Below are 15,456 nucleotides of genomic sequence, written 5' to 3'. Positions count from 1 at the left end.
TCTTAAGAAATTTAAAGCCGATTTGCCCTAGTCAAAATATAATTGTATGCTATTTCTTCGTGCAATTTTTTACCATGGAATTTTAAATAGACCTGAAAAAAATAAGTAGATAGTTTTCAATATTTTATTTAATTCCCAAACTAAAACTCTGTTATATCTTTTTGGTAAAGTTTTTGAAATTATTAAGATTTCGTCACTTGCATCCCAAAAATTTAAGTTATGAAAATCTTTATAGACCTCTAGTCTTATTTTTAACTTAAATATAGTATTTATGCCTCGATATTTTTACGAAAAATCTGAGTTGATCAAAGAATCCATAGATGAAAGTTCGATGAATCTGAAATGCCCTATGCAGAGTGTTATATGATATAATATACAAACTAAAGAAGCATGTTTCTGATATAAATTGAAGTAGAAAATGTCCTATAAACATGGGTCCAATTCGAAATAGTTATCCAACTACAAGTGTTTAAAGTTTATAAATTAATAGCACATTTTTTTGGAACATGTTTTTTATTAAAAACGGAAAATAAGACAACATAAAAATTGCATAAACTGACATTCTTGACGGTATTAATACGCAGTATGAAATCATGCTCCTTTAATAAAATTTGTACAATATATCATGTACGTACTCTGTATACGTGCCCCTGCTGTCAATAATGAAGACAGACTCTGACTCTTTGTGGTGATTTCACCTTTAACTTCGCATTCGTGCCTTTCAACGTTTTCCTTTAACTATCGATAGCAAGGATATCCATTACATCGACATGCAAGAGCCGAAAAAGTTGAGCTAGACGTTCACGAGCGCGACTGTATTATGGAAAGAAAGGAACGTGGGTGGCAAAGGAAGCGGGCGAAAAGGGAAACGGACGACACGTATATGCGCCTTGAGGAGAGAAGCGAGCCTTGCGAAAAGACGCGGAAACGCAAAAGCCGAAGCCGGAGCGGAGAAGCTTCGCCAAGGAGCGGCGGTATTATCATAATAATGGCCAGAGCCATCATCTTTTCCCTCGTTCCGACGCTCCCCGGCGCTGCAGCATCTTCCCGCTCGAGCGTTACCCCGGCGAGAATCGCGTCTCTCCTCCTAATAGCCGCGGCGTGTACATTTACAAATTTAAAATGATAATTCTCTCTCCGTGGGTGTGGCAAACCGAGGTCATTTGCGCCCTTTCAGCGTCCGGAGTTCGCTCCCGGCACCCTAGCTACCGCGCAAGCGGCGACAGTGACGGCGGCGACGGTCGCCGACAGGCCGATTATGCCGTTTGTAAAAACCGGTCACGGGGTATCCCGTTTGTCAGACGCCAGAAACAGCCGTGCGTCACTGCGGGAGTTGGCGACGCGGGAAAAGAAATATCGCGCGAAGGGTATCGTCCGCCTATCTGCCGCATTTCTCCTTCTTTCTTTGAGATTAATATTTTAAACCGTCGCTCGGCAATCTTTCGGTACTCAGCGATCGAATTCTTGATTTTATTAATCCTAAAATGCGCAAACGTGGCTTTTACACGGTCTCTTTCGTGTAGAGTATTTGTATATATTATTATATTCCGTTCGAAGCTATTTGATACTTTCTCGCTAATATAGATGTAACTTTATCACAAAATATTTCATAAAGTCATATTGATGCTTATATATTATATACTAGCTGGTTACCCAGGCTTCGCCCGGGAGTCGTTTTCCTTCAAACGACTTCATTTGGAGTAGATTTTTTTCAAAACGGGACGGTGAAAAATTCCCAAAAAATTCACATAATTCTATTTTGCATTCCAGAACAACATATTAAAATTTCATGAAACTGGCTGCATTTTTTTGTAGCAATTGAACCTCCTTAAACAAACATACATACACACCAATCCACAAAAATGCTATAAATTGAAAAATATCGCTTTTTTATCGACTAAAGTTCAATTCCGTCGTATACAATTCTTTGAAATTCACTCAATTTATTTCTTAAAAAAATTGGAAAAATTTCGTAACCGATTTCCAAAAAAATCGGTAACGAAAAATTATACACTTTATGGCACTCCCCGGGAAATTCTACCCCTGTTTTATATACAATTCTTTAAAATTCGGTCAATTATTTCCCGAAAAATTGAAAAAATTTTGAATACCGGTTCCCAAAAAAATCGGTAACAAAAAACGATACAGTTTATAACACTCCCCGGGAAATTCTATACCCCTGTTTTATATACAATTCTTTAAGATTCGATCAATTATTTTCCGAAAAATTGAAAAAATTTTGAATACCGGTTCCCAAAAAGATCAGTAACGAAAAACTATACAGTTTATAACACTCCCCGGGAAATTCTACCCCTGTTTTATATACAATTCTTTAAGATTCGGTCAATTATTTCCCGAAAAATTGGAAAAATTTCGGATACCGGTTCCCAAAAAGATCGGTAACGAAAAACTATACACTCTATAGCATTCCCCTGAAAATTCTACCCCTATTTTATACACTTTTGGCAAAAATTCGGTCGAATAGTTTAAGAGTGTATAAAGAACATACATACAGACATTCTATTTTATATAGGGGAGACCGGGGCTAAACCGCCAGTTTTTTTTCGGTGCCGATTTTTAACAACAAAATAAATAATTTTAGTTAAACGTGGTATACCACTGTAAAGAGTGAACCTTTAGCTACAAAATTTATATAGGAAATTTTTATCTATGTTGCTTTGTTTAACCGGTATAGAGCAAAAACGACAACGGTGAAAAAATTGAAATCTCAAAAATGCCGGGGTTGAACCGCCACCCCCCCCCGGGGCTAATCCGCCACACTGCATTTTCAATACATATACGTACATCTAATCCTGAAAAATGATAGGATACGTTTTAATAATTGTTTTTTAAGAGAAAAATATAAAAATTTATTTAAAATTTTTATGCAAAACATTATTAAAAAATAATTGTTTTACCTATTCCATAAAACAATTTAGGCACGTAAATACAGAGGTTAACCAAATCGTAAACTCCCCAACGGCACGTCACATTGTCAACGCGGGCAACCACGGGGAATACGCGTGACGGCGTTCCGGTGCCATAGGATCAGCGCGGACCCTCGAGCAACCTAACCAAGCCGCGTTTCTCGCGGGGGAGCGATAAATAGCGACAGGGGGGTTAGAAAAGCTCGCGGTGGAGCGCGACCATTTTACCGACTCGACGGCGTCCTCGCGCCGATTCCTCGACGCGCCGACGACGACGACGACGACGGCCATGACCACCACGACGACGACGGCCACGACCACTACCACGACGACGGCCACGACCACCACCACGACAACGGCCACGACCACGACGACGACGACGACGACGACGACGACGACGACGACGACGACGACGACGACGACGACGACGACGACGACGACGACGACGACGACGACGACGACGACGACGACGACGACGACGACGACGACGACGACGACGACGACGACGACGATGACCACTACGACGACGACGACGACGACGACGACGACGATGACCACCACCGACACCACCACCACTACAACGGCGGCGACAATGACGCCGAGACGATGCGGCGAACGCTGGATGATGCGGTCGCACGCGCGACTGTCACTGACACAACGACCAACAACGACGATTTACCGCGGCCGGGAGTCGGGACGATCTACCGCGCGCGCGGCATGTCAACTCTCGCGCGGAAATCGCGGGATCTCAGAGCCGTGCCGTGCCTCGCCGTACCTCGCCGACGTGCCGTGAGCGTGAGCGATCTCGAAAACAACGGTCCGCCATCTTTTCGGTCGGCCAAAACACCGTTTTGCGACGATACGTGCGTACCATTTCCCTCCTACACAAACTGACGCACGTGCAAGGGAAGACAGAATCACGCTCGAGGGAAACCTAACCTGAAATCGCCGTGAGCTGAAGTCGTGCGCCCGGCGCGCCACAGTGACGAGACTGGCGGACCAGCCCCGGGTGCTTACTGGCGGATAAGCCCCAAACATAAGTTTCAGGTTTGATCGCTCACGAAATATTAGACATCAACGATAATGAAAAAACTACACTGGATTCGTGTTCAGCATGCATTACTCTTTATAATCACGTACCTCGAGATTTGGAGAGCAAACATTATTGCAGATATTACAATATTTCCACGCGCAGAAAATTTCACTTTCACCTTCTGAAAACACGTTTGCCCTCGTAAAAATCATAACACGGCAGGTAACCTGCCGAAACTCCGTTGGTCACATGGGTACCATAAGCAGCATTTACAATGTTAATAGCGAGTTCGCATAATATACAGGTTCCGAGATATTTGATTTGGCGGTTCAACCCCGTTGGCGGTTTAGCCCCGGTCTCCCCTATATAGATAGAAGATAATGCAGTTATCATAGCGTGAGAACAATGTTACTTAATAATAATATAGTTTTATAAATATTATACAATACATGTCATAAACAAAATTATTAATCTCGACAACGTAAAGCGTATGTAACCGATGTGGCCTGAACGGAAAAGCAATCCTTACTGAAAAACAGTTCGGTAAGAAGTGTATTAAATTAAAATCCCATTTTTACTCGTAACTTACGTTTCGTAGTTTTCAGCCTAGTCTTACGATAACTTCCGAAAATATTTGGAATTCTTTTTTTAAACAATTAAACTTTTTATTTCGTCCGGCTATAGTTGGCAAATAATCATCGTGACGATTCGACCATTGGTTTTGGTCCTTTAATCGTTAAGACGTTAATAATCTTTGATACTTATATATATAAGCATCTCATTTTTTAAATAATTTAAATTAAATTAAATTATTAAATTTATTGCGAAAAACATTACCTCAGCCCTACACGGAATGAGGGAGGTTCCAGGTTCGAACCCTGGCTAAGGTAATGTTTTTCGCAATAAATTTAATAATTTAATTTAATTTAAATTATTTTAAAAATGAGATGCTTATATATATAAGTATCAAAGATTATTAACGTCTTGACGATTAAAGGACCAAAACCAATGGTCGAATCGTCACGATGATTATTTGCCAACTATAGCCGGATGAAATAAACAGTTTAATTGTTTATTATATTGTTGGCAGTTTAAGAATGTACTTTAAATTCTTTTTTTATTCTTATAATTCTTTTCCGCAATACTTCGTTATGATGTATGTTGTATCCTACCGCGTGCCGCAAGTACGCAAAAGAAAAGTGATTGGCGTAAAAAAATTATACACAGAATAAATATTAAAATAGCTCAATTATATATAGAAAACTTGTATAAATCTTACGAAAATTTAATTAACAATCATTGGACGAAGGAAAAGTTAACTTTTATGGAATATTCATATTTAAATATATCCCTAATAAATTTTAATAATTTTAGAAAGATCTGAGAATATAAATTTCGTCTTTAAAAAATTCGTTCGCCGAACACGGTGCATTAACTTCTCATATCAGTATGACGACTTAAGAATCGCGTAGCTAAGTAATCCATTCAATCCTTTTCGAATTTAAATCCGTCTGCCATTCTCGTTGCGTATTTAAATCTATATTTAAAAGGTTTTCCTCAAGAATAAAGTTTTAATAATTCCAGTTTATTTTTAAGACGTACGCAAAATCTTTATCTCGAAAGAAAATTTAGTATAGAAAAGTAATAATCAAATATAATAATATAAATTTAATCTTACAAATGTTAAAATAGATTCAAGAAACTTTACAGTTATCACAAAAATCTAACAGATAATTTTTTATTTATTCTACACACACTCGTTTTATATTCCCAATAATATTATTTTATAATTATCCATGACTTCGCGTAAGCAACACAAAATTTGACGATTCTATATAAAAAATTCAATAACTTTTATTTTGCTCGTAGAAAATAGGATTGGTTAGAAGATCAATTAAGTAAAGTATTTTTTTAGAAATTTTTTGTAGGGATACGAAGAAAGCGAATAGGTATAACGTTAAAAACTTTGCATGTTCTTTTAGTCGTCTTATTATATAAGAATATATTTTTATTTTCTAAGTAAAAAAAAACGCTCTTCTTTTTTATGATGTTATATAGAATTTTTCATGTTGAACAGATAATAGCCATACTTCTCCTGAATAAGAAAATCTTTGGTTTTTGCGTTTTAGATACCTAGAACACCTCATATACACCATTTATATGCGTTTTTCTTTGCAATCTCCTAGTGACCAGGATATAACATAAAAAAGAAGAGCGTTACTTAGAAAATAAAAATATATTCTTTAAATAATTCGCTTTTTCCGTTTCCCTACAAAAAATTCCTGAAAAATACCTTTTTTACGACTTTTCAAATCAGAATACCCTCTTAAATAAAAAAATAATGTTCTTCGATTTTTTAACTAAAAACGATAAAACAATCATTATGTTTACTTGTTTATATTCATATAATAACGTAAGACATCGATTCCAAATTGACCGAACAACACGTATAGTTTTTGAAAATTCTTACTTCGTGAAACTTTTGTCAAAAAAATTTCACAGTCATGGAACACACGATTTTCACATTCCTTCACAAAAATTGTTCAAATATCTGTGTGATATCCAAGGAGAAGTGCGCAATGGAAACAGACGCTATGCGTAAAACTCACCAGCAATTCCCAGTCGGCGTCATTTACCAGAACCAGAATGCCCGGCCTCCTAAACAAACAAGATAAATTTCTCAAATCGAGTTGCGCGTTTCGCCGCCCTCGGGCGGCGTAGTGCGTACTGCGTGTATAAAACTTAGGGTGCAAACCCATGCAGCGGAACGGCGCGGGCGTACGCAGAAAATCGCGGAACGAGAGCCTTGACCAATCACAAGTGTTTCGTGATTTTCAGCGCCTTTCCGCGGTTTTTAGCGGATAGTTTTAATTTTCTTCGCGGAACTGCGCAATTCCATATGTGTATACACACACATCATAAAAATGATAAAATAAAAGTGATCAAACTGATCAAGAAATTGATAGGTGACTATCTTCGTGTCATAACTTCACCATACGGTAACCTAACAGTATCGGTGATATCGGTTAGGTTAGCGGTACCACATTCGCAACATCTGTTACGCGAAATCACTGGCCCTAGGTCCCCATGAGGCGGAATGAGCAAAGCGTAACGACTAGTATGTCTCAATTATTACTTTTTAACCATTCTATTGAGAAGTAATTATTATTATCATGTTCATAAATGTTGCATTTAATGAGTTCCTTGTTAGAAAAAATATTAAAATAAAGTTTGAACACATTTCAAATGGAGACTCGTGATTGGTTGCGCGCAATCCCCGCTGCTCTCGATACGCTTCATGGGTACATAGGGATCGTGAATCCGCGTAACGAAAACAGCGGAAAGTTTGTGATTGGTCAAGGCTCTCGTTCCGCGATTTTCTGCGTACGCCGTTCCGCTGCATGTGTTTGCACCCTACAGATCTCGCGTTAACGCGCTCTCCATCAATTACGAAAAGTTGGTAACAAACGTAAAACGAACGCGAGACGACAAGCGAACGAGGTCATTCATCATGCAAAACTTTCACTCGTAACGACTAAAATTTCAAAATAAACGTATCGTCAGAGTCATTCAGCCGATTAGCTGATACCATTCGAATCTATAGAAACCGGCCAATCGACACGACTGCGACTTTTGCAGCCGACTTCACTATGTTCCGTCGCATACACCGTTTAAGGGGATCCTATAGCGAAGGCCGAACTTCCTCGACGTCGGTAATGTCAACATTTCTAATCCTGTTTTCTATGTTATATATCTATATCTGTCCTTGTCTAACGAGAGGCATCTGTCCTTGTTCGATTGCTGCGCCATCTCTCGCTACACGCAATACTGCTTATCCTATCAACCTGAATGTGCTTTTGCTTAATAAAACTTTATTTTAAAATATCTTTTTTTCTAGGCGTTGAATCTTAGTTTTATTTACTCAATATTGTTCCTACATGTTGTCCCTACCTCGCCTGGGTGTCATTTTATACATATAAACTGCAGTATTTTTGTTATTGTCGTCAGATGACAGCTGTATGTGCCCAAATTAGTAAAATTTTTAATTTTTTTTCGTTCCCGATATGAAATTGTGTGTCGCGAGGTAGATTTTTGTGCGTACTTTAATTCTGTAAAAAGATTTTGCCATTCTGTAAAGCCAATTCAAAAATTACTTAAAATAAAAAAATGTCGGTAACTACTGCCACTATAGGATCCCCTTAAGGTTGATGGCAGAGAACGAAACGTAGATCGTGAATCGTGAAAAGCAATCGTGTGGATGCGTATAGTTACGTATACGGTTTTCTCTGCCTTGCTTTACGTCTACGATTACGATAGATGTAAGAACCTACGTTTCGTTCTCTGCCATCAACCTAAGCGTTTTAATCCTTAATTTCACGATTTTCTTTTCTTTTTCTTCTTACTTGTATTATTCTTAAACGTTAAATCCGTCTCACGTGCAAATTGACGTAAAGCATGTAAAGGCATCTCAACCAAATAGATAACACAAACAGCCATATTGTTTTGTGGATATTAGAATTTGTGGATATTCAAATATCGATTAAAGACGATCGATGTTTCCATCGTTAACTTATTTCATTTTGCCGGTCAAAATGTAAAAAGAAGATAAAATCGAGAGAAATGTAAAGCGCTGCGTACGTGACTATTAGTGACCATTTTAGGCCCATAAAAATAACGCTCAAAAGATGATATCTCACAAATCCGAGCACAAATCCAATCATTCCGATTTTACGCCATTGCACTAATCAGCAACAAATGGCATGCAAAACGGCCATCTTAACACGCGATATCAATCCGATAAATCATACAATTCCCGCGACGTGTTTGCGAAATTGTGTTTACGACGGATTGACGAGATTTAATCCAGTTCTTCCTCTACAATTGTTGAGGACAACTCATCAACACTAATTTAATTATCGAAATAAAATACGTTGGGTCGATAATGGGAAGGAACCGAGTTAAATGTTGTCACTGTACCTATATCGTAAGTTCTTGCCACACAATTTTCAATCGGCTACAAAAAATACAGCTATCAAAGAAATCACTCTATGCACAATTCCATATTTATATTTACGTTGGATGTGTCGCATAGAAGGCCGCGACGTGAGACGTCTAAGGCTAGTAGTATTCATACTTCGGATGTATGTATGTGTATGTGTATGTGCATGTGTATGTGTGTACATGTAGAGGTTTTTTTTTAGTAAGAAGTGTTGTCACTCTTCGCCGTATTACCTCGCGCAATCTTGATCTCATATTGACGCATTTTTTTACATCAGTTTGAGAAATTTTATTCAAAATTTGACGCAGTACCTCTTCAATTCGATGTAAAAAAATACATCAATATGAGATCAAGATTGCGCGAGACGCGTGATATGGCGAAAAAATGGCAACACTTCTTACTAAAAAAAAAAAACCGCTACATGTACACACATACACTCCATATTATACATACATACATGATATGCAAAATTTGACTGAGTAACATGCCCATGGTGCACATCAAGTTACGCAAATAGCGGTATTGTGCTGAAATCATAAAAAAACAGGGGTTACTTTAAATTGCGATATCTCGCTAAATAATCGGCGTAGGACAAAGTTTTTTTTTCATTTGAAAGGGTAAAGTCCGTACTTTGAGATGATATTAATGATTATGTTCGCCAATTTTTTTGTTAGGCGGTGAAAGACTGCAAATTTCAAGATTTGGATATCTCAAATACGTCCTTATTCAAAGCTGACCACGCCTTTAAGTATTAACCTGAGTGAAAATTGAACAAAAGCACCTTATAGTAGAGAGTTTGCCCTGTTAAGGGGTAACGCCACTTTAGAGTCCCAAAAAGCAAATTTTTGATAATTTTTTTCAAAAATACAATAATCATAAATGAAAATCGGTTTAATTCTATTTATTATCTATATATTAAAGTATAAAAAAAATTTTTTATTAATTTTTTATTGACAAAATGGCGGCGCCAGAGCCATTGATCCAAAGTGCCTTTTTGCGGAAGTCGTCCAACGGGCGGAATCGAAGCTCCTATAATTTCTGAGCTGGTACAAAAATTCAAAGATTTTTGAAAAATATATAAGATTTTCTATAGAAGTACGTATGGGAATTGCGAAATATCATTTTTTGTAAGAATGGTGCATGTTGGAAAAAAATGTTTCATTTTTCGCTAAAAAATTTCGCACAAAATTGTTTATAAAAAAAGTTTTGTTCAACTTATCGCAAAATCCATACGTATTTCTAAAGATAATGTTATTGTAAAGTTTCACTCAAAATTTCAAGTCAATCGGATAAAAGGTGTTCGAGTTCTGATTCCGCCCGATTTTAAAAAAGCGATTTCGAGAAAAACGCGTTTAAAGTTTCAGTTATAACTGAATATTATAACATTCACAGATGCATTCCGCGCCGGCAGACGGATTACGAAAAAAAGATAATAGAGATTTTTCCGAGCTTTGAAACCAAGTGTACCTTATTTCTAAGACCTTAAAGCATCGTTTAAGAAAAAAAAATCGATTTTTTGAAAATTCTAGAGTGGCGTTACCCCTTAAACCTTTTTTAAAACTTTTTTTTACGTTAATTATTCGCTGAGTAATTACAGTTTAAAAATGGGCAAAAATTTACTGACAAAAAGTGATCCCCTAATTTTTTTGAGTAGTGTATACACACGCACGCGCACACGCACGCACGCACGCACGCACGCACGCACGCACGCACGCACGCACGCACGCACGCACGCACGCACACAATAATAGTAAAATACAAATTTGTTCATAGTTAGCCTGAAACATGGACGGATCAATCAAAAATTGTCTAAACAGTGTCAAAATTTTTACTTGAGAAATTCTGGACCGAATTAGAGTAAAATGTTTGAACACTGTCGGCCATTTTTAAATTAACTATAATGCACTTTTCAAATACGTTCAAATAAGTTGATTATTTATGTAGTTTATTTATTTAAAAAATGAATTTATAAATGTATTATTGTTCATATGTAATATAAACATTATTTTTATAATAATATAAATAAATTTACAAAATAAATAATAAATTTCGCAGTGTTAACTTTTATTTTAAATTAAAACATTTGGCGGATCAGTAAAAAATTATCTAAACAGTATCCAACTCTTATTCCATGAACTCTTTTTTTACTTGTAAAAAATACAAAATACAGCCAATAGAAAGCCTATTTGGGTCAAATTTATCATAATTACATTATTACTAATGACTTGTATAACATCGGAATAGAGTTCCTATAATAATTATAGGAACTCTACATCGGAACGCACGATGCTGCCATCTATGCGTCGCGCCCGCGACCGGTGAGATCATAGGCATCGAGCTAATGGACTGCGCGATCCCTACTTTAACGGGGAGCACAGACTTTTGCATAACACATAATGCGTAAGCACAAGAAAATTGATTGGTCCATATACATATGCAAAAGGAAATAGACCAATCAATTTTCTTATGCTTATGCATTATGCGTTATGCAAAAGTCTGTGTTTCCCGCTTTACTCGTATAAAGGCCCGGGCACGCATAAAAAAACTTAAGCAGTAAGACGTAAGTAGTAAGGAAATCAACGGTACTGATTCGCTACCGCTTACGTTATGACTTAAGTTCTTGACTGTAATTGACTGATTTGCTTACTGCTAACGTCTTACTGCTTAAGTTTTTCTATGTGCCCGGGCCTTAGAGCCTCCGCACAAGACTTTCGTATGGTAACGTAGTGTAACGAAACGTGGGTCAACACACAAGAAACGTATCGATTACGGCGTTATACGTCAATATGTTTCTTGTGCGTTGATCTATGTTACGTTACACTACGCTATCATACGAGAGTTTTGTGCGGAGGCTCTTACGAAACACGTCCTAAAATATGAGTGAGATAGAGCGCGTGTGCGGCCTAGAGACCCTACAATCAAAGACCCTACAATCAGAGTCCATACGATAGCAACTTTTGATTGGTTCGCCATTTCTCTCATCAAAAGCAAGAGAAACAGAAAGAGAAAGAGATATAAGAGAGAAAAGTAAAGCGATATGAATATCCCATACAGTAGATACTGAGAACGTGCGAAGAATATCGCAGCAGTATATTGCGTATATTCTCAAAACATTCGAGATACGTACTGCGATTTACTGCGGACATACTGAGAAGATTTCTATGTCCGCCTTTTTCCAGTTCGCAGTATATACTGAGAATATTTCGCAGTAAATACCATCCAAGAACATCACAAGTACCAATATAGAACCAAGGATAGAATGCGCACGGTATATATACTTATTATGTTAGATTAATAAAATTATGTTCGTTGCCTTCTGCACTGTGCTACGTGAGATATAAGGATCACTTAAGGCGACTTAAGCTGATCCGCAGCGAACAATATCAAGGTTTAAGCATTTTGCAGCATCTCGCAGGCTCGCCTCTTATATTGAACGCATGACAATTTTTAATTACGAAAAAGTACGCCGCGTGGCGGCAGCGCGTGTTATTAGCGTGATGGTAGATTGAGTCAAATTGAATTTCCATAGGGTGAGTTATTTTAATCGACGCAGGCAAATATCTCGAAAAATATGAAAGATACCGAAAAATGTTTCAGACAAAAGTTGTATGGTTTAAAGGGTGACATGATTCCGATAAGAGTCATGTCGTAGATATCGTCGTTTTCAAGAAATTTTAAAGGCGACTAATTTCTTAAATAAAACTTGATTTTTTCTTTGAAATAAAAGTTGTAGATTCGTCCAAACGTTTCAAAACACTATAATAAAGCCCTCTTTCGTTAAGAATTTCCTGATATTTAAAATTTTGTTATAATATTTTTAATATAAAATATAAAATATTTCGTGAAGTATTCACTTTTCTATGACTTTACCTTCATACTTTTATACGTAGAATAATAAAAGAAAGCGAATAATAATATTAATTATTACATTTGCAATTTTGCAAAATTAAAGACGTCTATAAAATGCAATCAAATTTGTTTAAATATTTTTTCTGTTTTTTTTTTACAACAATCGATTCCTCTCATTATTCTACATATAAAAGTATGAAGGTAAAGTCATCGAAAAGTGAATACTTTACGAGATATTTATATTCATATTTTATATTAAAAATATTATGACAAAATTTTAAATATCTCAGGAAATTCTTAACGAGAAGAAAGAGAACTTTATTATAATGTTTTAAAAACGTCTCGACGAGATCTACCACATGACTTTATTTCAAGGAAAAAATCAAGTTCAATTTAAGAAATTAGTCGCTTTTAAAATTTCTTGAAAACGACGACGTCTACGACATGACTCATATCAGAATCATATGTCCCCCTTTAGACCATACAACTTTCGTCCAAAACATTTTTCCATATCTTTCATATTTTCCGAGATATTTGCTTGCGTCAATTAAAATGACTCCCTCTATATTCTAAGTAGTATACGAGAATTTATGAAAAATAATATACTATTGTGAGATATTACAAGTACGTCCTGAGAATTTACAAAAAATAATATACTACTGTGAGATATTACAAGTACGTCCTAAGAATTTATGAGAAATAATATACTACTAGAGATGTTATAGAAATGTTCAAAGTATATTATTATATACGGTACGTATATTTACAGTACGAGTACAGAACATTCGAATGATATCATATGCTGTATGGGATATATATATATATATATATATATATATCCTCTAATATATCGCCTTCTCCCTCTCTTCCACATCCCTCTCTCTCGCAGAATTTTGACGAAACATGTCGGAAAACTTGTTGGCCAGACTCTGATTGTAGGGTCTCTAGTGCGGCCGATCTCTGTCTCTTTTCAATCAGTATTACAGTGTTGAATAGAATGAGATAGATAATGGCCGCAATTGCCTGCTGTCCTTCTTGCACATTGAGGCTGCGGCCCACTTGACGCTACAAACGCTTCGAAGTATTCCTTGATTAGTCAATTAGTAAAATTCTTTGTTCTGATTGGTCAGTCAAACGGTTCGAACCATTTGTAGCATCAAGTGGACCGCAGTCTGAGTCCCGATCTACAATAGGTGTTTTAAGGGGATCCTATATAATAGTGGCAGTCGTTACCGACATTTAGTTAGATGCATTAAACTTTTAATTGGCTTTACGGAATTACAAAACTCTTTTACAGAATTAACGTACATACAAAAATGTAGAACGCTACGGTCGATTTTACATAAAAAACAAAAAAATAATAAAATTTTCGGCACATAGAGCTGTCACTGACGACAATATTTGCTTAATACAAAAATACCGCAGTTTATATATACAAAATTAAATACATACTACGTTTACGCGAGCGTTCTTTCTGTACAGTTTACGATAATTCCTTCGCGTAAACGGGATTTTGTAGTAACTTACGATAACTTACTCCGCGTAAACGAGTGAATTATCGTAAGTTACTACAGAAGTAACACTCGCATAAACGTAGTAACAGGCGTTCTAGGAAAAACATGTAAGAACAATATCGTGCAATTAAAACTAAGATTAAAAGCCTAGAAAAAAAGTTGCATGCTTTTAACTTTTATATGTGCAAAAGCACATGTAGGTTGATAGGATAAGCAGTATTGCGTGTAGCGAGAGACGGCGCAGCGATCGGACAAGGACAGATATCTATAGTTAGACAAGGACAGATATATAGAAAACAGGATTAGAAATGTTGACATTATCAACATCGAGAAAGTTCGGCCTTCGCTATAGGATCCCCTTAAGGATGTATTGCACCTATTTTCAAAGCGCTACCAAGTGGATAAAAATTTGTGAGAATGTTCTTTTAGTCTTCCTGATGTGCTACAAAAAAGTAGAAACGAATCCACTAAACGGTTGCTGAGATATAACGATTTTAATTTTCACTGATTTTACACGTATTCTTATGGGAAGAGACGATTTTGGCGGATAAAACAGCTAAAAAAATGTTGAAGGAGCGCTACCAATATTTTGAATTTTTTTGTACATCTAGTATACGAATAGATGAAAATATCTGCCAAGTTTCAATTGTCTTCACTACACCGTTTTAAAGAAATAAATTATAACTTGAGATAATTTTGCTGTCGGCACGAACATCTCGTGAAAGCGCGGCAACGTCGCAATCAGCTGGGCAAGCGAATCATAACCTATGGCTGTGGCTGTCGCTACACGTATAACTTTTCGTCGAGCGAGTCTTTTTTTATAAACTGCTTTTGTCACTATTTTGCCTTTCCACCGATAACTTTTCGTGTCTGACATTGTAAAAATGTAAACGAACAGACATAACCTCGCAGCTCGCATCAAGTCTCGCACTGTTTTGGTACTGTGCAAGGCTGCCAACCTACGTGAATCGAGTCATAAAGGGCCGATATCACAGTCTCCGATTAACGTGATCCTCCGATTAAACTCACTCTGCATCTCTTTCTAACTGTCCCCCTAGAAAGAGACGAAAAGACAGTTAGAAAGAGATGCAGAGTGAGTTTAATCGGAGGATCACGTTAATCGGAGACTGTGAT

At 36.8% G+C, this 15,456-nt stretch overlaps 1 protein-coding gene across 3 annotated transcripts in view; it reads right to left on the bottom strand.

The window, feature by feature from the left end:
• The window catches only part of Urm1 (Ubiquitin-related modifier 1), a 53,717-nt gene that overhangs the window by 30,736 nt on the left and 7,525 nt on the right, over positions 1 to 15,456 (bottom strand). For 2 of the 3 annotated variants that reach the window (XM_071719167.1, XM_071719166.1), the window contains exon 4: positions 6,570 to 6,618. In XM_071719167.1, coding sequence (XP_071575268.1) covers positions 6,570 to 6,618 — 49 coding nt within the window. Of the gene's footprint in view, positions 1 to 3,672; positions 4,323 to 6,569; positions 6,619 to 15,456 lie in introns of those variants that run through there. The other variant, XM_071719168.1, reaches the window with a different exon arrangement.

This window comes from Temnothorax nylanderi, unplaced genomic scaffold, assembly GCF_030848795.1.
Source record: "Temnothorax nylanderi isolate EJ_2023f unplaced genomic scaffold, tnyl_v1.0 TNYL_tig0281_pilon, whole genome shotgun sequence".
Lineage (NCBI taxonomy): Eukaryota > Metazoa > Arthropoda > Insecta > Hymenoptera > Formicidae > Temnothorax > Temnothorax nylanderi.
Note: the sequence above shows the minus strand (reverse complement) of the source record. Positions and strands in the feature narration are given on the sequence as shown.